Here is a 26,585-nt window from a genome sequence, read left to right as displayed (position 1 = left end):
TATATATATATATATATATATATATATATATACTACTTCATGCAGACTGTACAATTAATGCATACCACACATAGCAGTATAGGCAGATAATAGAACGTCTTTTTTTCTCTTTTAAATACTCTGCGATTTTAGAATGTAACGGGATGCCTTTATAAATATAATGAATCTTTTGATAACCAATATAAGTGCGAAAATTACTTTCTGGTTCCTTAAAGGTGCGTAGAAAACACGGATAAAATTGGTATCTTTGCGCTTTATTCTGATGTACAGTAAGAACTCCAACACATCTGTTTCTATGCACACCCCCCCCACCCCGGAAACTGCCCCCCTCCCCCCCCCCCCCCCGGTCACTGTTTTTATTAAAACACACAATATGCTGAATTATGGTTTGAATATTGTTCAATACAGTGATGGAGCTGATTTTCTCTGGTTGTGTATATAAAACTTATCGATCTTACCGTCGGTTAGGTCATCCACTTTTCGCGTATATTCTTAACCACAGTGAGTTTTTGGCATCGTCATCTGAGATAAGAACTACGCTGCTGATCTAGTGTTGAGTGCATATCATCGAGTTTTGCAGGTAATGATTTGCATTTTCGTTCTTTGAAATCTGGTTTAGTATTGTTGTGGGTTGTTTTATTTTTTTTAAAAATCGTCTGCTTGTCATTTTTCAAGTGAATGTTTCTTGTGTTTTATAGTGGACTCGTGGATTGTTTATTTATTGTGACACTGCCAATGGAGAATGATGCAACCACGTTATTAGGGTTAATACATTCGTCAGTTGGGGTATTCTTTGGACATTCAGTGTGCACTCCGGTGTGGCATAGTACTGAATTAACGATTATATTCTTTTTCTTAAAATATAGTTTATTATTTTTATTTCATTTTATTTTTAACACAAATAATAAAGCTCATAACAATGCAATCATACAAGCCAAACTTATGTACGAGTTCAAGTAAAGGTCAGTGCAATGGCGGGGGTCAACAGCAGGTCAATGCCATGGAGTGGGCCTATTAACAAAATGGACGTTTAAGATCAGCGATGTCAAGCATTGCGCATGTCACAATGCAAGGCCAAACTCGGTCATTTGACGACGTTAATGTTTGGGTGAAAATCAAAACAAGGACAAGGGAGTAAACTATGTCGACCGAGATAAATATGTTGTTGGCACAGTTTGCATGTAAATAATATGGTTTAAAAAAAAGATGGTATGCCCCAAGCCTAGGGAGAGCAGGTGTAATGTATTTAATTCAAATTTACAGTTAAGTTAGTAGTTACTAACTATTATTATAAAGGACTACTCGGGACGCCTGACCGATACGGTTTGCTCAATACTTCAATAATAACTTCTTGGTAATTAAGCCAATCTGAAATTCATCTGTATTGGTTGTTTTAATTAAACCCAAAATTACTGTCAAGAGAAACTTATCTACGGATCATTTGGCACTTAAGCTTGTTGCCACTGTTACCTGTTTATCTTGAACGCACAAGGTATTCAAACATAACTTTCTTAAGGGGCAGTAGTGGAATTGAGCCCTTTTTTTTACGCACAAAAGGTAACGTAAATTTTTTATTATATACACGGTTAATTCACACAATTTACAAAGCCAAGATCCTTGGGCATTGAAATATTTTGTCAAGATTGGTAACTTTTTTAAATAGTTCTTAGATTCTTCTACACTCATTAGAGTAAATTTCATTTCCAGGCAAATTTGATCAGAAGTTCTTAAACATATCTAATTGGATATATTTTTCAAATTTAAATTGGAATTTTTTTTTTGACAGTTTGGGGGAATTTGGCAACAGAAAAGACCTCAACTTTCCTGTTTGTGAAAGCATTTTTCAGTCTTGCAGAATTTCTGTACCATATTATCAGTTCCTTAAAATTTTGTTTCCATTGATAGAATTCTCCCAAAAGATGAGTTGTACATTCATTCCTTTAACAGTTTGTTCTGAAAAATCCCATTGTGCTCAGGTAAAATTTATGTTTTATGTGTTGATATGTTTCAGTTCACACTTAATATCAGTTAGTTTTTTTATAAGACAGATGTATGTTTATGTAGAGGTTGTAAACACAAGTATTAGCTTTCCAAAAAGCTTTAGAGTTCAGGAGCAGTATATCACTGTTTGGATTGGAAAGAAAGAAATTTTTAATGTAATCCATGTGAAAGCAAGATTGTATTCTGTTGATGTTGAGCAGCTGTGGGATAATTGTATGGTGGGAGATATTTTGTCTTGTGCTTAATTGGATTTCTAAGGAAAATGGAATTCCACTATCATGAAATCTCAGTGTATGTATTGGATTATGTAAGTGAAAACCAGTCACTTTTTACTTTTGTTATGCTGCAGGGAGGTGTGTAGTTCTTTAGGAATGACATTCCTTTACTTTTGTGCTTGCCATTGGCCCCACAAACACCCACCCCCATCTCTGTAAGATGCATTCCCTCGTTTTTTTTTAATTACATTCGCTCACTTCTTTTTTTAGCACTATGCTGCTGGATGCAAGTAATAAGTGCAGTGTCTGATGGCCCTCACAACATGGTAGACAGAAAACAGTATCTACTTCATTTAGACAGCATTTCCCTTTCAGTGTTGTTATTGTCAACAGTATAAGGATTTTTGTTGAAGTGTATTTTATTTGAATATATTTTCTAAACCCTTTGATAGATTCTCAAGACTTAACATACCATGCATGCCATGCGTCATTATGAAGCTGAAATAGTTCATTCTAACATGTTCTTGTATGCACCTTTATAAGATCACTCTACTTTATGCCTGTTGAGTCAGTGTTGCGATATTTCATGTGCTTACATTTCCTTAAATACTTGATCGATTTCCACACACTTGATCAATTTCCTTGTACTTAGAATCAAATCATTACAAAGTTAATATAGTTCATTTCATGATGTGCTTTCTCGTCTCTTTGACTTTGTAGTCTGGATCACAATCATGGAAAATTTACATTATGTTTTTGGTTAAAGTTTGTTATTTTATATTTGCTACATCAATTGATGGATCACTGCCTCCGTTTGAAAAATGGAGAATTTTCTGAATATAGGAAGAAATAAAGACAGCTTGAAAATATGATGCAATGTTTGTTGCACATTCAGTTACATTTTCAGCGTGAATTTTGGAAAGTTAGCATTAACTCTGCAATTGGGCATCCTGACCAATCTGGTGGCAAAAGTGGTTAGAGCATCTGCCTCAGATGCAAGAGGTTGCGGGTTAGAATCCCAGCCGAATCATACCAAAAACTCATAAAAATGGTACTAGCAGCTGCCTTGTCAGGTGCTCAGCATTAAGAAGTTAGTGTTAGGACTGGTTGACCTGGTGTCAGGATAACGTGACTGGGTGGGACATCATGTTACATGTCTGCAGCATGATGCCACAGTGCAGTAAACTGTCACAATGCAGACATGGTAGTGATATGACCGAAAATGTTTCAAATCTACGTCACAAATCCAAAATCGATGCATACAGACATATCAGAGCTGGCTTTAACACTCAGTAGTTAACAGGAAGAAATAGTAAATTTATCTCATACTCTGTTTTAACTGTCATCCTAACCACAAAATTATGAAGGGCATTCTGAGAATTTACTATGGGGCAGAATTCATTTGCACCATGTGTGGATCTTATAATTTTTAAGATCCCAACTTTTTTCAAACATGTTGGGGTTATTTGTGTGATCTCTCCTTATGTATGGTACCACATCTCTGCCTAAACCACTGCCATGGGTGGAAATCCACTCAACTTTATTCTGCCCTTCTAGGAGCGTTGCACCTGCAGTGTAGGACGGCTTAGCATTCGGCTGTTAGTTTGACGTTAATGTTTTCTGACTCTATTTGGACCACTTGCTGATTTCAAATTTAGGAACCAAGAGAAAAGATGACGTATGAAAAATAGGGTCCTTTTCCCTCATTGGCAGAAACTGTATTTCAACAAAAAAAGCATTATTATGACAGACAAGAAAGATGTGTCGTTATGATGAATTGAAGATTGTCAAAGGTTATCTTGTTTGTTGAATTGATTTCAGGTATACATTTAGTTTACTGCCAACATGAGCAGCATATTGAGGCCAGTTTTGTCAGCCACCAGGCAGACAACACTTTTTTGCCAACATACATCTGTACGCCATGTAACTGCAGTTAAAGCAGCCGCTGTTAAAGCAGCCAGGTTCACAGAGAAGTCAGAAAATATATACAAGAAAGAGTACAAATATGGAGCCCACAACTACAAACCTGTTCCTGTGGCAATTTCCAGGGCTGAAGGTAAGTGGCACACAAGTGTAACAAAATGAGCTCCATAATGGTTTTTAATTTTTTTTGTGTTGATTTCTTTATTTGACCTCTGGTTGCCTACTGGTTAGAGCATCTGCCCTAAATGTGGGAGGTCATGGGTTTGAACCCTAGACAAGTCATACCAAAGACTTAAACAAATGGTACTAGCAGCTGCCTCGCTTGGCACTCAGCATTAAGAGATTAGTGTTAGGACTGGTTGGCCTGGTGTCAAGATAATGTGACTGTGTGGGACATGATGCTACATATCTGTATCATGACACCCCAGTGCTAGACATCTCTATAAACTGTCACACTTCAGACATTGTAGAAATATGGCTATAAAATTGTTAAAGATATCTTAAAAATCCAGAACAAACACACACACCTGCATTCTTTATATGATATATTTACTATATTCTATTGTAGCACTGTAAAAAGTGCTCTTCACAGTATGGATATTTTAGGCATTTTTTCCCCTTTTTTAATGTTCAGAGTACCCTATGTGAACTTGTGTGTTTCTGTGTGTTACGGAAAAAGGTGGAAGAAACTAAATATAGGATTAACATTTTACATCTTTAAGCTCATGGTCAAGCATAGGAGGTTCTGCATTAGTAAACTTCTAACTACAAAGATCTTCGAATTGACCATTGACCAGTGCCAAGATAATGTCATACTCTTTTGCATGGCACATAATATAAACTCAAAGTATTTGATTTTGACACTCCATATGATATTTATCTATAGTAAATGGACCTTTTAGCTCAACTGCTCACAGACCAAAAGAGCTTATAGAATAGCCTGTTGTCTGTCATCTGTTGTCTGAAGCCAAATTGGTTTAATCTTGAATTTCTGGAAAACCTTTTCAGACATTAGAGCATTAGTCTCTTTGAGGGACTCTTCCCAAACCAAAATCACAAGCCGTTTGAGGGACTCTTCCCAAACCTAAATCACAAGCTCATTGAGGGACTCTTCCCAAACTGAAATCACAAGCTCTTTGAGGGACTCTTCCCAAACCTAAATCAGAAGCTCTTTGAGGGACTATTCCCAAACTGAAATCACAAGCTCTTTGAGGGACTCTTCCCAAACCTAAATCACAAGCTCTTTGAGGGACTCCTCCAAAACTGAAATTGCAAGCTTGCAACAACCTTGTGAAAAGAGTTACCATGTAGGCTAGTATTTTGGAAACTTACAGCAAGCTTGGGCAAGCTTTGCAGGGTTCTTTCATCTCTTCTGACATTTTAAATCCAGTTGACAGAACTGTGCAGCAAAAATACAGTATGAATTGCCAGTCAGTGAAACTGGCAACATGCAATAAAGTCTTGATTTTACTAGCCAACATGATAACTCCATGATCTGTGCATGCAACAATTTTCTTGGGTTGTACAGTCAGTTGCTGCACATGAATTGGTGTTACTTGCAGAAAAATTTCCATAATAACTAGCAAAATTTAGACTGTTCAAACTAAAAAAAATGGAGTCAGTATGAAAACAAGAATGCTCCAACAGTTTTTAGACTTTAGTACCTAAAATAAGTTAAGTGCCTATTCGTTGTCTGTAAACCAGTCTCCAGGCTATAAACAAGGGAAATAACCAGCATTACTACAAGGGAAATAACCAGCATTACTATCTCAATACCAAATTAGGTCTCTGTCATTGAAAGCAGTTTTTTGTGTTCGATAATTCTTTATAGAATGCTGGCAGAAGGGAATGAGTCTCCCTCTCTTTCTCTCTCTCTCTCTCTCTCTCTCTCTCTCTCTCTCACACACACACACACAGACACACACAAGTATTTTAGGATATGCACATTTGTAAGTTTTTATTCAGTATGATAAAGAATGGGAAATTTTGTTTCTTCTTCTGACAAATAATAATTATTAATAATAATTCAAAGCTCACAAGAACAACAACACTTACAGTAACATTGGGAAGGACGTGTAACAAGTTTGATGATTAAACGCAAAAGAAAAGAATCAGAAGAATTAAATGTTATTAAGAATTGTTAATTTATTTCTTTTGTTTTTGGTTAAAGAAACTACCCAGAATGTAAGTACTGATATTGTGTGGAATTTAGTAACACAGGAAATAAAAGCACATGCATTTACTTTTCTTTAAGCTATGGATAAAGGAGTTTTTATAATTATTATTGATATTATTATTATTATTATCATTATTGTTATTAATATTTACCACATTCAGAATAATAGTATAAATCTGGTAATAGGATAATACTGCTCGGGTGGCCTAAATGGTTAGAGCATCTGCTTTGTATATGGGAGGTCATGGGTTTGAACCCTGGCTGTGTCATACCAAAGACTTGGTACTTGCAGCTGCCTCTTTTGGCCCTCAGCATTAAAAGGTTAGCATTAGGATTGGTTCGCCTGGTGTCAGGATAATGTGACTGGGTGGAACATGATGCTATACATCTGTGGCATGATAGCCAGTGCTAGACATAACTCTACACTGTCATGCTGCAGATATCATAGTGATATGACTAAAATTGTTGAAGCTACATTTTAAAAAATACCCCACAAACACATGGTAATAATATTAAATATAACAACATGGAGTTCCTGGAAATTAAATGATGAACTTCATGTTTCATTTAAGGTGTTCAGAATAGAAGTAAGAATGTATACATTCCACAAATGAGGGATACATAACTACCAACTCAGTTTCTTATGTGTTCAGGTTAGACTACTAATTGTTCAGGTTAGCCTACTTATGTGTCCAGGTTAGCCTACTTTTTTGTTCAGGTTAACCTACATATGTGATGAGGTTAACCTACATATGTGATCAGGTTAGCCTACTTTTTGTTCAGGTTAGCCTACTTTTTGTTCACGTTAGCCTACATATGTGTCCATCTTAGCCTACTTATGTGTCCAGGTTAGCCTACATATGTGTCCAGGTTAGCCTACTTATGTTTCCAGGTTAGCCTACATAATGTGTCCAGGTTAGCCTATATGTGTTCATGTTAGCCTATGTATGTGTTCAGGTTAGCCAACTTATGTGTCCAGGTTAGCCTATATGTGTTCATGTTAGCCTATGTATGTGTTCAGGTTAGCCAACTTATGTGTTCAGGTTAGCCTACTTATGTTTCCAGGTTAGCCTACATAATGTGTCCAGGTTAGCCTATGTATGTGTCCAGGTTAGCCAACTTATGTGTCCAGGTTAGCCTACATATGTGTTCAGGTTAGCCTACTTATGTGTTCCGGTTAGCCTAGATATGTGGTCAGGTTAGCTTACTTATGTGGTCAGATTAGCCTAGATATGTGGTCAGGTTAGCCTACTTATGTGTTCAGGTTAGCCTACTTGTATTCAGGTTAGCCTACTTATGTATCATATATTTCTTAGTAACACTTTTGCTCCTTACTTTTTACTTTTGTTTTACAAACTGTCGTATCTTATTAAGAAGGACAGATGACACAATTTGAAATACATTGGAAGAAACCAGTTAGAAATTCCAGCTTGTGGTGTTTCTTGCATGCTAAAAATCTGCAAGTATCAATATCCATCAGGTCAGGAAGCTTGCAGTAACAGAAGTCCTGAGAAATCGTGCAAAATCATCAGTCGATGGAAGGAATTTTCATAACTTGATGCTGCTGGATGAAATATTTTGATGACGTGTTCAGGATATGTCAGGATTATTTTAAAGACAGGAAACTAGAGGTTATTTCACCACGACATCTCAAGATGTCACGAGATGGGACTGATTATTGTTACACAGCCGCCTAAGGACAAATTTCCATAGTTGTATATCACTTAAAAGACAGAATTTGATAACTTCCCAAGTAGAGACATGAGTGGTTTACAAACACAAATTAATTATTATTTCTTAATGAATTCAAGTACTTTATAGTTAGCCAGTTTTATAAACAAAATGGACAACTATTGTTTAGAACATACCTATCAATTGTAGCATGTTTCAAATTTGACATCAGATTGAAAACAGCTTAACTACAACATGTTGCGAATTTGTTTCCTCATGATGGAAATGATGTAATTATTACAGCATAACTGTAGCACAAATGCAGTATTGCTTAAGCCTTCTGTGCCATGTATGTAAATTTAGCACAAATGCAGTACTTTTAGCATTATAGCAGTACAGTTTGGAACACTTGTGAAATTGTAAGCCATTTCAGTATGACAGCAGCTTGCAAATTATGTGTAATTCTATCAAACAGCTCTTTCTTTACACAAATAACCTTAGTCCTGTTGTTGACTCAAATCAGTATCCTGGGAAATCAAAGGGTTATTAAAATTCATTGCTAGAAATAGCTTTATACTTTTTCAGTTTTTTGTTAAGATGAAATATTTTTGGCTACTGGAATTAAGACAGGAAGGACATGTTTGCACTTTCTATGCATAAAACATTCCATTAATAAAAAATTTTATGATAAAATTTGCTTGAATCATGTTTCATAAGTCTGCAAATTGTGCAGGCCTGCACAAGCTAACAAGGATTCATTGACAGGATTATTTTGATTATGCAAGCTTGCCACAATCTAGTGGCAAACTAATGAAAAGGTTGTATTTTGGTTTGGGTTGTTTGTATTGGCATGTACAAATCATTGTATGAAAACTGACTACAAAGAGTCAAGAACTTCTGTTACAAAGTGAAAAAAATTAAATTGGCCATAATCTATTTGTCTTTGACACAACCGCCACCATGCATATCTTATGCTATGAAGTGTAAACTTAGCAGCGTGGTGCCCCCCCCCCCCCCAGTTTCAACAGATGGTGGCCACATTCTGCATGTAGAATAAGATTCTGGTTTTGTCTTGCCAGAATTATTTCAGATTGCATCATCAATCACTTTTGGCTCACCTAGCCTTAAGGACAGGAGAACTTATGGGTAGATGTGTGTCTGTAGTGCATTGTCCATCTATAATCAGTTACAGCTCTGGAGTCCTTATTTCTGATCTGATTTCAATCAAACTTAGAATATAGGTTTAATTCATCAACATCTTTGATATGTTCAATAATGACCAAGAGGTGATTTGTTAATGTGTAGGCCTTGTATTTGATTTGTTAACTTTATTACCATTCTTGGGGCCATATTTGTTATCTGATTTTTGTCCACTTGGAATATATGGTTATATCAATAAATCTCTGGCAGGTTTAATAATGAGCTTTTATCAATAAAATCTCTGGCAGGTTTAATAATGAGTGGTTCCTAGAGACTAATCAGATGATCTTGCATATGATTGGCTAAGTTTATTACTACTCTGGAAGCCATAAATCAGATCTGACATGAGCTCCAACCATGAAGATATAGAATTGTTTTTAGTATGAGCAAGATCTAATTGAGTTAACGGGGTGATCTTGCACATGATTGGCTGAGCTTCAGAATGCATGAGACTATTTATTACCCAAGTAAAATAAAATTTGGTTGATAGGTTCGTATCATCAGAAATTATAGTTTTGATAGGATTTGGATCAGCTTGGTCAATAAACTCTCATATTCAGGAGAATGTGTTTTTTAATAGACTTTTGATCAACTTATATTCATATCATTAGGAGGTTGTATTTTTGATAGGATTTTGATCAACTTGGTCAATAGATTCATATCGTCAGAAGGTTGTATTTTTAATAGGCTTTTGATCAACTTGGTCAATAAATTCATATCATCAGGAGGTTATATTTTTAATAGGCTTTTGATCAACTTGGTCAATAGATTCATATCATCAGGAGGTTGTATTTTTGATAGGATTCTGATCATCTTGGTCAGTATATTCATATCATCAGAAGGTTGTATTTTTAATAGGCTTTTGATCAACTTGGTCAGTAGATTCATATCATCAGGAGGTTGTATTTTTGATAGGATTCTGATCATCTTGGTCAGTATATTCATATCATCAGGAGGTTGTATTTTTGATAGGATTCTGATCATCTTGGTCAATAGGCTCATATCATCACAAGGTTGAATTTTTAAAGATTTTGATCAACTTGGTCAACATATTCATCTTATCAGAAGGTTGTATTTTTCATAAGATTTTGAGGAACGCAGTAGGCTCGTATCATCAGCAGGTTGTATTTTCAAACTTGATAAATATGCATGTGTTTTGAAGATTTTGGTTGAGCATGAATGAGTGAACATCATGCATTTTATTGATGTAACCTTGCATTTGATTGGCTGAGCTTGTCAGCAATCTAACATCTATTTTGCATTTCAGATTAGACATTAAGCAGACTTGTTAAATAGTCTTAGATGATGAAGATCTTGGATGAGTTTGATTAATGTCAGACTCCAACATTAATCAGATGGCTTGCATTTGATTGGCCAAGATTGTTTCCCCTATAGAGTCCAAAATTCCAGCAAAAGCTTGGTCAGCAATAATTTTATACATGTATTCTCATAGATAGATTCAGTTATAAGGGAGATCATTGTAAATGATTGCTTGATGATGATGATGATGATGATGATGATGTCGAGACACTTTGCATCTGATTGGTTGAGCCAGTAAACTCTGTAGATTGAGAAACTACATTTCTCATCCAGTTTCTTCAAAACTCAGTACTGTGTAATTGTGTTTGTACCATCAAGATATTAGGTAATTTCAATTATGACCAAGTGGTTAATTCATTAAGAATGAGATTAAGACAAGATTAATTAACCAGTATCATGACATCAAAATTGATATAAGGATTTAAATGAAAGAGGCAAAATTACAATGATATAAATTTGGAATATACTTAATTTTGTGTTCTTTCAATACTGCATAAGCCTGTGTAGTGAAATAGTCATTCAGATTTTATTAGTCATTGGTAACAGTTCACAGAGTACAATTTGTTCTGATGTCAAAAACATGGTCACAATAGCAGACATTCCGAGCCTTACACTTTACAGTCAGAGCATGTCCTGTTTAGAGAATAGCAAACAGAATAACTCAAACTTAAATTACTCCATTATCCAGAAGACCTTGCATATTGGTTCAAGGCCTTACACTATTTAGGCATAATGCAGCTTATTGAGGTCATTACACCCTACAGTTTGCCTGATTTTGCAGACCTCCATATTTTTTTCTCACAAGCAACCTTGAAACAAATGTAAACATGTTGTTGAAACAATTGCAGCTAGATATATGAAGAAATTAGTTGGTTTTGAGGAGGGATTAGTATTCACAGTTAATTTTGAGATGAAGAAATATTGTAATGACTATAAAAAGAACTGCAGGAAGAAATAATGTAATAACCCAGAAATGTACTGCAGGAAGAAATAATGTAATGACTCCAAAATGTACTGCAGGAAGAAATAATGTAATGACCTAAAAATGTACTGCAGGAAGAAATAATGTAATGACTCCAAAATGTACTGCAGGAAGAAATAATGTAATAACCTAGAAATGTACTGCAGGAAGAAATAATGTAATAGCCCAAAAAATGTACTGCAGAAAGAAATAATTTAATGACCCAAAAAATGTACTGCAGGAAGAATTAATGTAATGACCCAAAAATGTACTGAATGAAGAAATAATGTCAAGACCCAAAAATGTACACTATGAAGAAATACTGTAAAACCCCTAAAATGTACTGCTTGAAGAAATGATGTAATGACCAAAACTTGTACTACATAAATCTTAAAATAACATAGAATTTTAAGATGTCTGACAACCAATACATATCTCTCACATTTATGGCATATTCATTTTCATCAAAGTAATAATAAATTAGAAAACAAATAACAGTATAGATTGTTTTCCTATTTTGTACATCATTTTCAAGGATTAGGCAAGAATGATTTCTCATTTCATACTGGCATTTCAAGCTTTGGGCATGAAGTAATTGCGTTTGTGAGCAGACTAATGGAGATTAGTGCATTCTGACTGAAATCAATACAAACCAGGTACTGTATTTACTCACATGTAAGTTTAGTCAAACTAAAGATCCTGATCTGCAATAGCATAATGCACCAGTGCAGACCAGGAAATATGTTGTTCTGATAATTGCTCCTAACAAACTGCACAGACCCACATCTGCCTATGAATTATGCACTGGTAGATCTGGGTTTGTGCAGGTGGACTAGACTTACAAGCGCATATATACAGTATATGGTACACAGCCACTCTTTTGGCTTATGTGGTTAGAGTATCCACCTCTGATCACAGGTTCAAACCCTGGCTGAGTCATACCAAAGACTTATAAAAATGGTATTAGCAGCTGCTTTGTTTGGTGCTCAGTATTAATAGAGGTTACTTTTAGGAATGGTGTCTGGATAATGTGACTGGGTGGGACATGATGCTACATGTCTGTGGTATGATGCCCCAGTGCTAGACATCACTGTAAACTGTCACACTGCAGTCATTGTAGCAATATGACAAAAATTGTTGAAGCAATGTTAAAAATCCAAGAGACACACACCACATCTAATTAGTACACAGATGATGTTGATTTATGAAAGATGATTGTTCAGATTTCATGTGTGTTCACAGACACAAACTTAATTACCAGTAATCCATTTGAATGAGAGAGATTGTCTGTGCAGGTTGACATGAATATATACCACAAATGCAGATGTACACAAACATATGCATTGTGGGTAAATGTCAGGAGAGTAGTTCCTAATCTGCTGTGAACATGCCAGAAATGTATGGCATTAAAAAATCTGGTTTAATGATATAGAGAGAAGAATGAGTTAAAGATATTAGATTTGCACAGATCAACCAAAGACTGTACTGTAATTGCACAAACATACATACATATATATATATATATATATATATATATATATATATATATATATATATATATATAAAGAATACAAATCATATGTGGATCATGTGTGTCAGGGATTGATTAGGATAAATGCAATAAACTGACAACGAACAGTGCAAAACTAGTATCTACTTAGCCTGAGTGCTTTCCATTCTTTAATGAGTCTTTTTCAAAGGCAAATAAAAAACAGAGACAAGACAAACAAATAAAGCACAAAAACGGTTATGTTTGCAAAACTTTACATGGCTGTTTCTACAGGAATTAAACCTTTAACTTTATTATGTTTCAACTTGTTTATTTCAACTTGTTGCTGATACTGGAAAATATTTTTATTGACCTAGAAAGCAGTGAGCCATAACATCTGTTATTTTATGTAAATTTATGTAAGCGCAAATTGTATCCCGGATATTTCATTGTTATAGTAGTCATTATAGGCTATTAAGCAAATTTATAGAATTATTTAAAAGAAAATGTGTCGGCTGCAAAAGACAATTTTACTTGTGCATAGCTGTCTTTTTCTTGTCTTCATAGTTTCAATGTTCTAAGGCAGTGTATCCAGTAAGATTCCTTTTCTTTCCTGGTTTTGGAACTCCAGTTGGTTGATTATGGAGGCAACTCAAAGGGCTAAACAAACAAACTGCGACGACATACAAAAATCTTTTTGACATCTCTGCTTTATTTCCCTGTATATCTTGCTCATTGTTTAATTTTATATTTGAATCTTCTGGTGTAAATTGATTTCCATGCACGGAACTTCAATTCAGAATGGAAATTTTACATCTTTTTGACTTACAGTATTTTAAATAATTTAATTAGCATTCATGTATGATTTTAGTTCTTCTTTATAAAGAGGTAAAGTTCAGTTAATAAATACTGTATACAGGAGACTCATCATGTAAATACACAAATAATGGTACAGTAAGTGTTGCCAGATCTCATCATTAAAAATTAAATTATATTTTTCAGCTTAAATTTAATTTACTTGTGTGCAGAATGTATGTCACCTGAAAATGCAACTCTTTTTCTAAAATTGACTTTATTCTTAAAAAAACTAAAGAAGTTACTGTATGTACTTGCATATTAGACAAGTCTAACTGCAAACTCCACAGACCCAGATCAGCCAAAGCATAATGTACCAGCAAATCTGGGTCTGTGCAGTTTGTTAGAAGTAATCATTAGAACAACCAACATAGACCCTAATAAACAGGTGCATTGTGCTATGGCAGATCAGGATCTTTGTTGTTTGCAGTTTATCTTGACCTATAAGTGAGTATGTATAGAACTGAATGGTTGTCAGGCTATTTCAGACACTTCATACATGGGAAGATAGATGGAACTGAATGGTTGTTAGGCTATTACAGTCACTTCATATATGGGAAGAAAGGTGGAACTGAATGGTTGTCAGGCTATTACATTGGTTTCATACATGGGAAGATAGATGAAACTGAATGGTTGTCAGGCTATTAGAGTCACTTCATACATGGGAAGATAGATAGAACTGAATGGTTGTCAGGCTATTACAGTCATTTCATACATGGGAAGATAGATGGAATGGTTGTCAGGCTGTGACAGTCACTTCATATATGGGAAGATAGATGGAACTGAATGGTTGTCAGGCTATTACTGTCACTTCATACATGGGAAGATAGATGGAACCGAATGGTTGTCAGGCTATTAGAGTCACTTCATACAAAGAAAGATGGAACCGAATGGTTGTTAGGCTATTATAGTCACTTTATACATGCGAAGATAGATGGAACCGAATGGTTGTCAGGCTATTACAGTCACTTCATACAAAGAAAGATGGAACTGAATGGTTGTCAGGTTATTACAGACACTTCATACATGTTTGGCATGTTCACAGTAGATTAGGAACTACTCTCCTGTCATTTAACCTATTTCTTTAGAACTGCCTCTTTAAATTAACTTCTCAGAAACTGCTGAGCACAATTTGACTTCATATGACAGAAAGCATCGTGGCATGAAGAGTTTTGTGTACCAAATGGTGTTGTGTTGTTATCATCGATTATGGCCACTGTTACCAAAAATGAAACCTTTAAACAACTTTTTTTCTTCTTCAAATATCACTCAGTAGAATTGACAGACTTCGACAGCATCTTGACATGAAGGGCTTTTGAAGTTGATTAAATGATGCCAATTTGACATCAGAGAAAGCTGGCATTACACACAATATAAAAAGATAAAAACAAAGTTTCAACAAACAAGTTCACCTCATGAACAACACTGCTGAATTTGCTCAGTAGAACTTAACCAGATTTGTTTGAAAGCATCCTAGCATGAAGGTCTATAAACTGTGCACAAAAACAGCTGATCCATCATTAAATAAGTCAGTAAAAACAAAATCAAAAACTTGTTTGCTAAAGCTGTTGAACAGAATTGAACCAGATTTCAAATAAAGCATCCTAGCATGTAGACCATTTTAGATTTATGCAAATTATGACAGTCTGCTTTAGATATAGTTGCTGTAAACATTGTAAAACATGTCAAATTTATTCTTTAAAAAAAACAAACTTTTGACCATCTTAGAATCCATGCTGGCTGCACCATCAGATAGACAAAGATAATAAAAAGTCAGACAAACCGTGAAATGGTTGTTTTTATAGGACATGCAGTTAAGTGCATTGGAAGATAAGTCTAGGGTCAGTAGTCTCTTGACTTAGATTTTGTGTCCAGCTGGTCTAGCAGTTTGTTATTAGGCAGATGTCAGCCAGATGAGTAATCTCATTCTCACTTGAGCCTCTTGTTCTAGTGAAGCCATCAGAATTAGGCAAAGGCACAAAATAAAGACAGTAAAATGTGTTCATTGTATTTATGTAGATAATGCTTATAACAACATAGCCAAGTGTTTAATGAATTCTTGTCTGCATGTAAATACCATTAAATTAAATGTAAACTCCTGTTTTCAGGTGTATTCATGTGGGATGTGGACGGTAACAAATTCTATGATTTCCTCAGTGCTTACAGTGCTGTTAACCAGGGACACTGCCATCCACGCATTATACAGGCCCTTAAGGAGCAAGCTAGTGTTTTGACCTTGACCTCCAGGGCTTTCTACAACAATATCCTCGGAGAGTACGAGGAATACATCACCAAGTTGTTTGGCTATGATAAAGTGCTCCCCATGAACACTGGTAAGTAATGGAAGTCTAAACAGTGACATATAATTGTGAAGCTATTTGTTCACTTCTTCATAAATAATAGATATTGTATGATAAACTCATATACCCCTGGTGCCTCATTTTCATGTCAGGAGGTAGTAGCCTACTTCCAAGCTCTGTAGCGTAAAGGTCATTTAAGATACACTAAAGTGGGTAGTATTATAGAAAGGTAGACAGATGTGGCTCTATAATGATACCAAATAATTTGGACTTTCTAATTGCACTACAAAATACAGAGGGCAAACATAATTTGTTTGACCCAATTTTTTTTCCGCCCAGAATTGACCTGTGGTAAGGTGAACCTTTGCAAAAATTAGGATATGGTGAAGGTTTGTAATAATAGGTGGTCTGAAAAAGATAAAAAAAAGGAACTCCAACTTTAACCCTTCTACTCATGTGGAAGCAAAATAACCAATGAAAAACTGCGTTTCTAACACAGCTAGACATTAAGTTAACTGGAAATCTCTTGCAAGTCAATGTAATGGGATGTATTCAGAAATAGCCCCCAAAATGTGTTTCCTACTCACATTTCAGGCAAAAATGACAAAAACCTCCACGGGTTAATGAGTTAATTGGTACATTTTGATGACATGACCAAATTTGAATATTCCTTGCATTTTTAATCACTTGTGCATCAACATTGCACATAAATTTAAAAATTATCCAATCCATGACAATTTGTAAGAAATTTCCAAAACCTTTGTTAACTCATCAACCCCTGGTGCCTCGTTTATGTGTCAGGAGGTCGTAGCCTACTTCCAAGCTCTGTAGCGTCAAGGTCATTTAAGATAGTACTTGCAATGACAGAATAAGAAAAGAACTCATTGCAATAATGAATATTATTTGCAATGACAGAATAAAGAAACCATTCAGTGGAATAATGAATAGTACTTGCAGTGACAGAATAAACAAACCACTCTGTGGAATAATGAACAGTACATGCAATAGCAATACAAAAAGCAGTAAGCACTTTTTTGTTCATGAACTTACTAATTTTTGAATCAGATCAGATAATTTGTTTCTCATTAATCTATCAAGAAAATATGGAACTGCATCTAGCTATAGATAATCTGTACCCCTCCCCCTACTCATAATTAGGTTCAGACTGATTGACATTTATTCTCTTGGAACACATGTATAATAGCTTACATATGTATGCAGATTTAATCGGCTTGTATAGTTTTATTGAGTGTTCTTTATTATAAATGGATATAAAAGGTGAAAAAGGATGCAAAACATTAGTAGTTTTGTATTTATTACTTTGGCATCAGTAAGAATCATTACAACAGGACAGAGTTTTCAAGTTCACAGACTTTTGCTACAAATTAAATTGTAGTCATAATAAAGACTTTCCACTGTCCCTCATCAGGCACTCAAACATTATATGTAGGGGGCCCCTCGTGACCAAGAAGTCTTTACCAATCACTGCCATCTCACCTCTGTCTGTGTGGGTTTTAGTCTTATGCTTGGCCAGTGTGGGCATATGAGTAAGCTTGCCAGGTGCTTCCTGTGGGTTAGTGGTTCCTAATGGGGTTTTTCCTGGGTTCCTTCTCCATTAGTTATACTGGCCACCATTTATAGCCTATTTGTACTGAGAAATGGTGTTAAACACTTTAACAACAACATTCATGTATTTTGTTGGAACTTAGATTCATTTTATAGCCAATGAAACCCACAAAAATTGGTACCAGACTGATATCAAGTCCATTAGGCCCTTTATATTATTTTTTTTTATTACAGGGTTGAACTACAAAATGGAGCAAGATTTGCAAAGAGATCTTGTGTTAATGCAGTGTATCCCCCAGGGGTGTAAAACTGAGAGTAAAAAAAAAACCTTGGTGTCAGAACTGGGGGGTAAAAAAAAAATGTGGGGGTCAAAAATGTACTGACAAAGTTTCATCTGACTCGTACTTTTTCAGCTTCAAATAGGATATTGCAACTTGCACAACATACTCCGTCTCTAAAGATACAAATAAACTAACAAACAAATGTACTGTCCATTCAAAGAATAATTTTATTAGTTCTTTTTTCTTTTAAAGTCGCACTATCCCTATAATCTTTTTGAAGCAATATTATAGACCAACACATTACATACAAGCCAATACAAAAAGCCTAATAAATCTTTTTAACCAAATGGCAGTTAATTTACTGCCTGTACTAAAATGTGTATTGTCATCGATTTCATTGTACTTTGTCCTAGATCAAATTTATCCAAAAATCGAGGAGGCTAATGATTCATCTTGTTTCTAATAAGTTACACTTAAACTTTACGACCTTTCTTGTATTGCATCAAAGTTAAAAACCAACAAAATCTGCAATGATCCCCTGACTGTGTAATCCAAATAAAGGCATTTGTCTCGGCAAGTTTACTGATTTCTTTGTTGTGAAAGAATGTCTTGGGTTATAATGTTTTCTCCAGATATCTTGTGGCAAACAAGGGCAGATTTTTTAACAATTCTTAAACCCTGCCACAAAAGGAGTATTCACTTTTGCAGTCTTCGCAATCACGCGATCAGAAGTCACACTGGTAATCCTAATGGATGTGCTGTATTCCAGTCAAGGGAATTATTTTCTCCATTTTTCATTAAACTTAGATCAACAGTTACTCTTTTGTGTTCTGCTTCTTTCACTTTCTTCGCTAATGATTCTTAGTGCACGACGTTTTAATCTGGAGATAACTTTCTAATGCAGCAAGCATTGAGGTCAGACATCAAGATGACATCTTGCTGAGCTCGATGGAGATTGCGTGAGGGCTCACAAGATATGGGGAAGCTACTCCGTCATAACATTGCCTATGCTAGTCTGGTTCCTTATTTCGTATGTTCCCTTCATTGCACTCAACTATATGAATAGAGGAACGCAACACAGGGAGTAAACAAAGTGGGTAACCAGTCAATGCCTATGCTCGAAGTATACAAGATGCTACCCCTCGTCCAATGCATTGATTGCATTATGCAAATCCTTTGCGTAAAAAAAACACATGGCAACAAAATGTGTGCATCAGTTTTCTTGCAACATGCATCCCTGATGCATAAATGTGCATAAAGGGAAACACTGAATGGTTCTTGGGAAATGTCCTGCTGTCTGTGGAGTTCTTTATTTATAAACATCAGCATAAATACAAGAATGTTCCCTAGTAAATAAAAGTCTTTGTCTTTAATACTTGTATCTTTTTTTCAAAAATCAGGAGTTGAAGGTGGTGAGACCGCTTGCAAGCTGGCAAGGAAGTGGGCTTACTCTGTGAAGAAGGTGCCAAACAATCAGGCCAGGATTATTTTTGCTGAGAACAATTTCTGGGGAAGAACATTGTCAGCTTGTTCCAGTTCCACCGACCCAGAATGCTCTGGTGGTTTTGGTCCCTTCATGCCAGGCTTTCATATTGTGCCATACAACAACATTCCTGCTCTAGAGGTACATTTATTGAGAACATTGGTGAATCACTGAGCTCCACCTTTCTTGTACCTGTTATTAGTCACTTGATGCTTATTTGAAACTCTGATAACCAGTGAATTTACTTTGCAGGGCTTGTGATAAAGTCATTATTACACCACATCTGAAATATTGAGCTTCTATAACTCGTTAGGGAGAATGATTAGACACCAGTTTACAAATGGTGGTTCTTGCTGAGAAAGACATCATGTACTTAAATACACTACTGAACATTGGATTTTCTGAAATTGTGTGACATGTGATACTTAAAAAACATATGGTGCTGACATTGGAAACAATGGCTTTTGCTACCAATTTAGAATCTAAATTTTCATGGCTTTTTATGTACAGGATGAGATTGTCATTGGGGTAAAATAATCACACAGACAAAAGGTTGTAGTTTTTATATATGCATAGTTTCGGTTTGTGAATCAGTCAGTTATAAGGAAGATTACTAAACACAAGTGTCCCTTATCCCCAAGTCGGCGAGAAAAAGTTATCATTTGGCTGCAGCAGCATAGGTTATGGTAATAACTCCACAATTGAGCTGCAGAAGTGACCCCAGCAGCTCGGCAAAATATTGAACCACTACAGCAGTACTTTTCATTAACGAGTCATTAGTAGACTGTGCTTCAAACTTTGTGTTGAGGTTTTCTGAGGAAGAGGTTGAGGTTGAAGTCACTATTTTTAACAACATCTGTCAATTTTGGAATTTGCTTAAATGTGCCTCAAACTTGTAAGAAAATGGAAAATAAACTGGCATTAATCTGAGAAAGTTATATATTACTTCAGTTCTCTTTGTTGATGTAGTTTATCACATGACTGCTGTGTTTTACATAAACATACCCATAATAATTTGTATATATTTAGCTTGTGTAATAACACCCCTTTAATATGACTTTGCCGGGCTTCAAACCTGTGACCTCCTGCATCTGAGGCGGATGCTCTAACCATTTAGGCCACTGTTGCGGTCTATCTTATTTGTTTGTCTCAATCCTCTATTGTCTGTCTTGACTAGTTAATTACTGGACATAGATGAAATCTTGTATGAATGTTTCTATTCATTTGAAGATGAATTGATCAACATTATATTCAACTGATTGTTGGCATTTTTTCTTTTAAATTGATTTTATTTGTGAACTTGAATGTTTTCTTTGACAGCCTTGTTGGCACAATCCTGCTGAAACAACTATCTGTCCCAAGCAAATGAAAATTGCATGTATCTGTAAATGACCTTATTAAAATTGAATGCTTTTTAAATGATGTTTAAGTAATTTTGTAATTTTCTCTCAGTATTCAGTGTTTAATTAATGAAAAATTAATTAGAAAATAATGCAGAAAACAAAGTGTCTGTGCAAATGCTAATCTAGGTGATTGTTTATTTTTGTAATTTTTTAAATCCTGGCATGCAACAGGCTTTTTGTTAGATCCAGTGAAAATATGAAATGCTTTACAAATACAAATCTAACTGAATAGTTGATATTATCATTTGTGACAACTGCAAAAGTCAAACCAGCTCTGTTTTATTGTTTTCACATTAACAGAAGGAGCTTAAAAATCCAAATACAGCTGCATTTATGGTTGAGCCAATTCAGGGAGAGGCTGGAGTTATGGTTCCTGATGATGGCTACATCAGAAAAGTTAGAGAACTCTGTACAAAGTACAATGTCCTTTTCATTGCTGATGAAGTTCAGACAGGGCTTGGGAGAACAGGAAAGTGAGGAAATTCAGTATTTTATTTGTCTTAATACCATATATGCTTATGGGATGGTCCTGTGGCAGATACTTGTCTATCCAACCTCCATCTGTAAATATGTTAATATTTTCTTTATTAAGAAATGTGAAAGAAATACCAAGCCATTTTTGTAGTAGGAATCTTCCTTAAAATGTACTGTAAAAATTATATATGGAATTTTCTCCATAGCAACCAGATGAGAACTTTATTTTCTTTATGTCTAGAATGACTGAAGTCAATGTATATGTGCTGGTTTTGAATATTTGCAAATTACGTTAATGACATTGTCCATTCATCTGTTAACATTTTCACATTGTCCATCCGTTAACGTTTCCTTGTGAAGCCTGTGACTTAAATTAGATGGTTAGATCCTCATGAAACTTTGCACATAACAAGCCAGTTTGCTTTATTAACCATGCCTCATTATTTAAGATCAAGATCAGGGCAGCATACATCCCAACCATTACACTTTCGGTGTAATCATTACGCTTTTTTCACTAAATTATGCCTTACACCTAACTGTATTCGGATTATGCATTCTCAGTATATCCCCCTCCAAAAATAAATTATTAATGTTTTCTCATTTTTATTAACATCCCATTAATCCTACAGACCATATTCTAGAAAAGATGGCTTCTGTGTAACTACAGCATAAGAGTACGCTTGTCCGAAGACTTGTATGCACTTTCCTTACAGTATTATGTTCTACTTATATCAATTGCCCTATTTCCAAGAAACATGCTGGTTTCTACTTTCAACTTTTGACCTTGGTTTCTATTTATAGCAGCTGTATGGCTTAGTTAGGAGAAAACAGACTGGTTTTCTAACTTGTAATCTTTGCTCACCAATTCTTTGTTCTAATCTGGTACAGAACCAGTCAAGTCAGATTTATTCTAGTTGATGCGTGTGTTAGAGCAAAAAATATTTTTAAAAGAATTTCACAGATGGATTAGGAAAAGACAAAAAACCAAGTCTGAGATGAATACATGAATTACACAATACAGCATTCCATTCTAGGGCAGCTTCAAGCCCCTTGCAGGCTGCATGGAAAGGATTTTAATATTGGTCATGGTGGTTAAACAATGAAGCATTGAATTAACTCGTTTTATTAACTCCATTACTAAGGTAACTTCCTTTTTTTACGGCAGAACTAAACTGTGGACATGAATTTTATAAATGCAGAGGCATTTTCTACCAAGTTCCTAATAGAACACAGACTTTCCCATGGCAATCGAATACTACATTGGTCCTTTGTTCAAACAAATGTTTCCTGATTCCAAAATTGCAGAAAATATGCATGTGCAAGAACAAAATCATCAAATTTTGTTAGGTGTTTAGCAGAAGATACTACACTTAAAATTGCAGAAGCCATGAAAATTGGGCCATTTAGTATTGCAACAGACAATAGTGATTATATCAAAAAGTTGTAACCAGTCTTTGTAGGAGACTTTGACAATGAAAAGGGCAAAGTCAGAGTGCTCTTCTTTCATTACCAGAATTAATTGTAGATTCCACTGGAGAAAACATTTGTTTTTTACTTGCTTGATAATGTTTTGAAAAAACATAAGTTGGCAGAACTGTATGGGGTTTTCAGCTGATACAGCATCAGTGTTGACTGGAATTCTTAAAAGAGTTGCATTCTAAATTTTGAAAAATGTCTCCATCATTGTACATATCAGGTTGTCTCTGTCATATTATGCACCGTGTTGCAGGAAAGGCTGCTGATAAATTAGAAGAACTCCTGAAGTATCAAGATCAAGTTGGCACTCTACCTGACAATGTACTTCATGCGGACAGAGTTAATTTTATTTTCCAGCTAAAAGACCCAATAACTGTAAAATATAAATTTCCTCCTCTTTGTCAGGTTATGAAAGGAATATTGGTTCTTTACCATTCTAATGCTGACTGTGAGAGATTGTTCAGTATTGTTAACAAAAATAAAACTGAATTCAGATCCAGGTTCTGTAACCTAGCACTTAGTGCTATACTGGTGTGCAAAACATTCATAGTCTCAGCTGGTACAAAGTGTTTTGAAATGCAGTATGAGAGTCTGTTGCTTTTGTAAGCTCAAAGTGTTTGATATGAAAACTTGAAAGACTAATTGATGTTAAAAGTTCAGAGGGATAAATAAATCATTTTGTACATATGCTCATTGAATTTTTATCATGTTATATGTGGATTACTCTTTTTCTGCTTGGATTTCTCTTTTTGTCCATTTGGATTACACTTTTTCCTCGCCAGGGGTTGGCATGAATGGGGCAGGGCAAAATAGTCTTCTCATTTGTACTTTTATCCAGTGTACAACCTCAGAACAAATGAAGATATTTTACTGAGGCAATTTGATCCAGTTATATATTGCTTCACAGACTGTGTGGTGCATACATTAGTCATACCCCAGCCTCAAGGTGAAGGTCACAGGAAGGGAAAATATAATACTACTCCTATTCTTGTCTGGAATATTACTTTCAAGTACTGAATATAAGTTCAGGAAACATGTTCCATTTAGATATCATGACTAAACAGTGTTTCAGATGCCATAGCAACATGCCCTGCCTCAAGGTCAAGGTTATGGCAGATTTTAATATCAGTTAGTGTCCTGTATCCATATGTGGATATGATGTTTGAACCAATGAAAATACTTTAATAAAACTTGAGTCTGTGATATATCTTGCTTTGTCAGTGTCTCATATTCAGTCATACCCCAACCCTTAGGGTCAGAGTCATGTTCGCAGTCATACCCCAACCCTTAGGGTCAGATTCATGTTCACAGTCATACCCCAACACTTAGGGTCAGACTTGTGTTCACAGTCATACCCCAACCCTTAGGGTCAGATTCATGTTTGCAGTCATACCCCAACCCTTAGGGTCAGACTCTTGTTTACAGTCCCAACCCTTAGGGTCATACTCATGTTCACAGTCATATCCCAACCCTTAGGGTCAGACTCATGTTCACAGTCATACCCCAACCCTTAGGGTCAGAGTCATAGTCACAGTCATACCCCAATCCTTAGGGTCAGACTCATGTTTACAGTCACACCCCAACTCTTAGGGTCAGAGTTATGTTCACAGTCATACCCCAACCCTTAGGGTCAGACTAATGTTCACAATCATACCCCAACCCTTAGGGTCAGACTCATGTTCACAGTCATACCCCAACTCTTAGAATCGGACTCATGTTCACAGTCATACCCCAACCCTTAGGGTCCAAGTCATGTTTGTAGTCATACCCCAACCCTTAGGGTCAGACTCATGTTCACAGTCATACTCCAACCCTCAGGGTCAGAATCATGTTCACAGTCATACCCCAACACTTAGGGTCAGAGTCATGTTTGCAGTCATACCCCAACACTTAGGGTCAGACTCATGTTTGCAGTCATACCCCAACACTTAGGGTCAGACTCATGTTTGCAGTCATACCCCAACCCTTAGGGTCAGACTCATGTTTGCAGTCATACCCCAACACTTAGGGTCAGTCTCATGTTTGCAGTCATACCCCAACACTTAGGTTCAGACTCATGTTTGCAGTCATACCCCAACCCTTAGGGTCAGACTCATGTTTGCAGTCATACCCCAACACTTGGGGTCAGACTCATGTTTGGAGTCATTCCCCAACACTTAGGGTCAGACTCATGTTCACAGTCATACCCCAACCATTAGGGTCAGTCATGATAAAGGATAATGTAAGTTGTTGGACTGTTTTCTTATTATCATACTGATGTTTTGCTGATGCTTTGTCCAGGTTCACAGTTTGCCATGCAGTAGTCAAGCTTCTAGCTAAAATGGTATGGGCATTAGCTGGGAAATCATCATGAGACATTTGTGTTGTGTGCTTTTTGCAGTAATCTTGTTATCAAACTTGGTTTGCATACTTCTTTTGCAGTAATCTTGTTAATCAAACTTGTTTTGTTTACCATTTGTTGACAATGTACAAGGAAACCTGCTGTTGAAGACACCTCTTTGTTGTAACAAAATGTGTGTGATAGTGAAGTACTTTATGTCCCATCAAAACATAATTCAGAGGGGCCCTGAGTGGCCAAGTGGTCTAAAGCACTCTCCATTGCAGATCTCTGCCATCTCACCTCTGTCTACGTGGGTTTGAGGCTAGGATTCGGCCAATGTTGGTATGTGAGAAAGCTTGGCAGTAGCTTCTCGTGGGTCGGTGATTCTTCCCAGGGTTTTCCCAGGTTCTTCCTCCACCATTAATACTGGCTGCCATGCATAACCTATTGTGTGCTGAAAAATGGCGTTAAACCCCACAACATAATTCAGTACACACTAACCTGGTATTGAAAGCCACATTTTACCTTCTAATGAAGTGACCTTACCATACAAGTGACCTTACCATACAAAAGAAGGTTTGATGACAGATATTTCCAATGGAAAAGGTTTTAGTGCATAATGATCTTGAAAACCAGAAATGAATTCTTTTCGATCAATAAAATATTATCTTCACAGATCATTTTCATGCATTAAATGCAACTAAGGGAAATATAAGACTACTTCCCTTTGAAGTCTAAATTGTAGTACACAAAAAGTTGTGTAGGCAGTCTGCAGCAGAAAAAAGGAATGGAAACTGTGTTATCAATAGTCCTCCTGAATGGAAAGTAATGTTGACATGGGGTTTTCACCAGAAGACTTCTTATGGTGTTATGTTGTTTCTAAATAGAAATGGTGATACTCTGACAACCAATATGGCAACCATCTTTAAAGCAATTTTCATTGCTACTTCTGAGTAATTTTTTCATTGCTACTCCTGAACAATTAGTCATATTGACAAAGTATTATCACCAGAATATTTTTTATGATGTTTGGTTGGTCCTAAGGCAAAAGTTTGCTGTTTACACATACAGTATAACCACCACATTAGTGGTGATGTTGCCAAACTGTATGATCGTGGGTTTCTCACTAAAACAGAGTCATGCAACTTTTGTGAAGGTGTGAGGGAATAGTCATGCATATTACCTGTAGTTCAATATGGGAATTGCTGGCACCTCATCATAGATTACATCATAATATGTAATATATAGAGAGAGAAAACATCATAGGAAGGATATGTATGAATTGTGAAAAATTGTTTTTGATGAGCTTTGGACTGGACAAAATTGCTGTGGTTCTGATTGTGAGATGGGATTCAGTTCTCAAAGTAGGATTCACACTATGAGGAATAGGCTAATAATATAGGCTACAGTTTGTAAATGGATGGCGTTGTAGAGATATAAGGAGAAGTGGAGTGGTAAGAAACAACTGAAT

General features: G+C 35.8%; 1 protein-coding gene across 4 annotated transcripts in view; it reads left to right on the top strand.

The window, feature by feature from the left end:
• Positions 1-496: 496 nt before the first annotated feature.
• LOC149794632 (ornithine aminotransferase, mitochondrial-like) overlaps positions 497-26,585 on the top strand; it is a 48,374-nt gene continuing 22,285 nt past the window's right edge. The window contains exons 1-5 of one of the 4 annotated variants that reach the window (XM_089964237.1): positions 497-580; positions 4,038-4,272; positions 15,920-16,144; positions 19,359-19,582; positions 21,145-21,317. In XM_089964237.1, the coding sequence (XP_089820363.1) occupies positions 4,062-4,272; positions 15,920-16,144; positions 19,359-19,582; positions 21,145-21,317 (833 nt within the window). In that variant the 5' untranslated portion in view covers positions 497-580; positions 4,038-4,061. Of the gene's footprint in view, positions 581-1,266; positions 1,355-1,394; positions 1,558-2,176; positions 2,309-4,037; positions 4,273-15,919; positions 16,145-19,358; positions 19,583-21,144; positions 21,318-26,585 lie in introns of those variants that run through there. The other 3 variants (XM_089964240.1, XM_089964238.1, XM_089964239.1) reach the window with 3 other exon arrangements.

Source organism: Sinohyriopsis cumingii, chromosome 7 (genome assembly GCF_028554795.1).
Source record: "Sinohyriopsis cumingii isolate HCF-2022 chromosome 7, ASM2855479v2, whole genome shotgun sequence".
Classification (NCBI taxonomy): Eukaryota; Metazoa; Mollusca; class Bivalvia; order Unionida; family Unionidae; genus Sinohyriopsis; species Sinohyriopsis cumingii.
The sequence above is the reverse complement of the archived record's forward strand: the minus strand, read 5'-3'. Positions and strand labels throughout refer to the sequence as shown.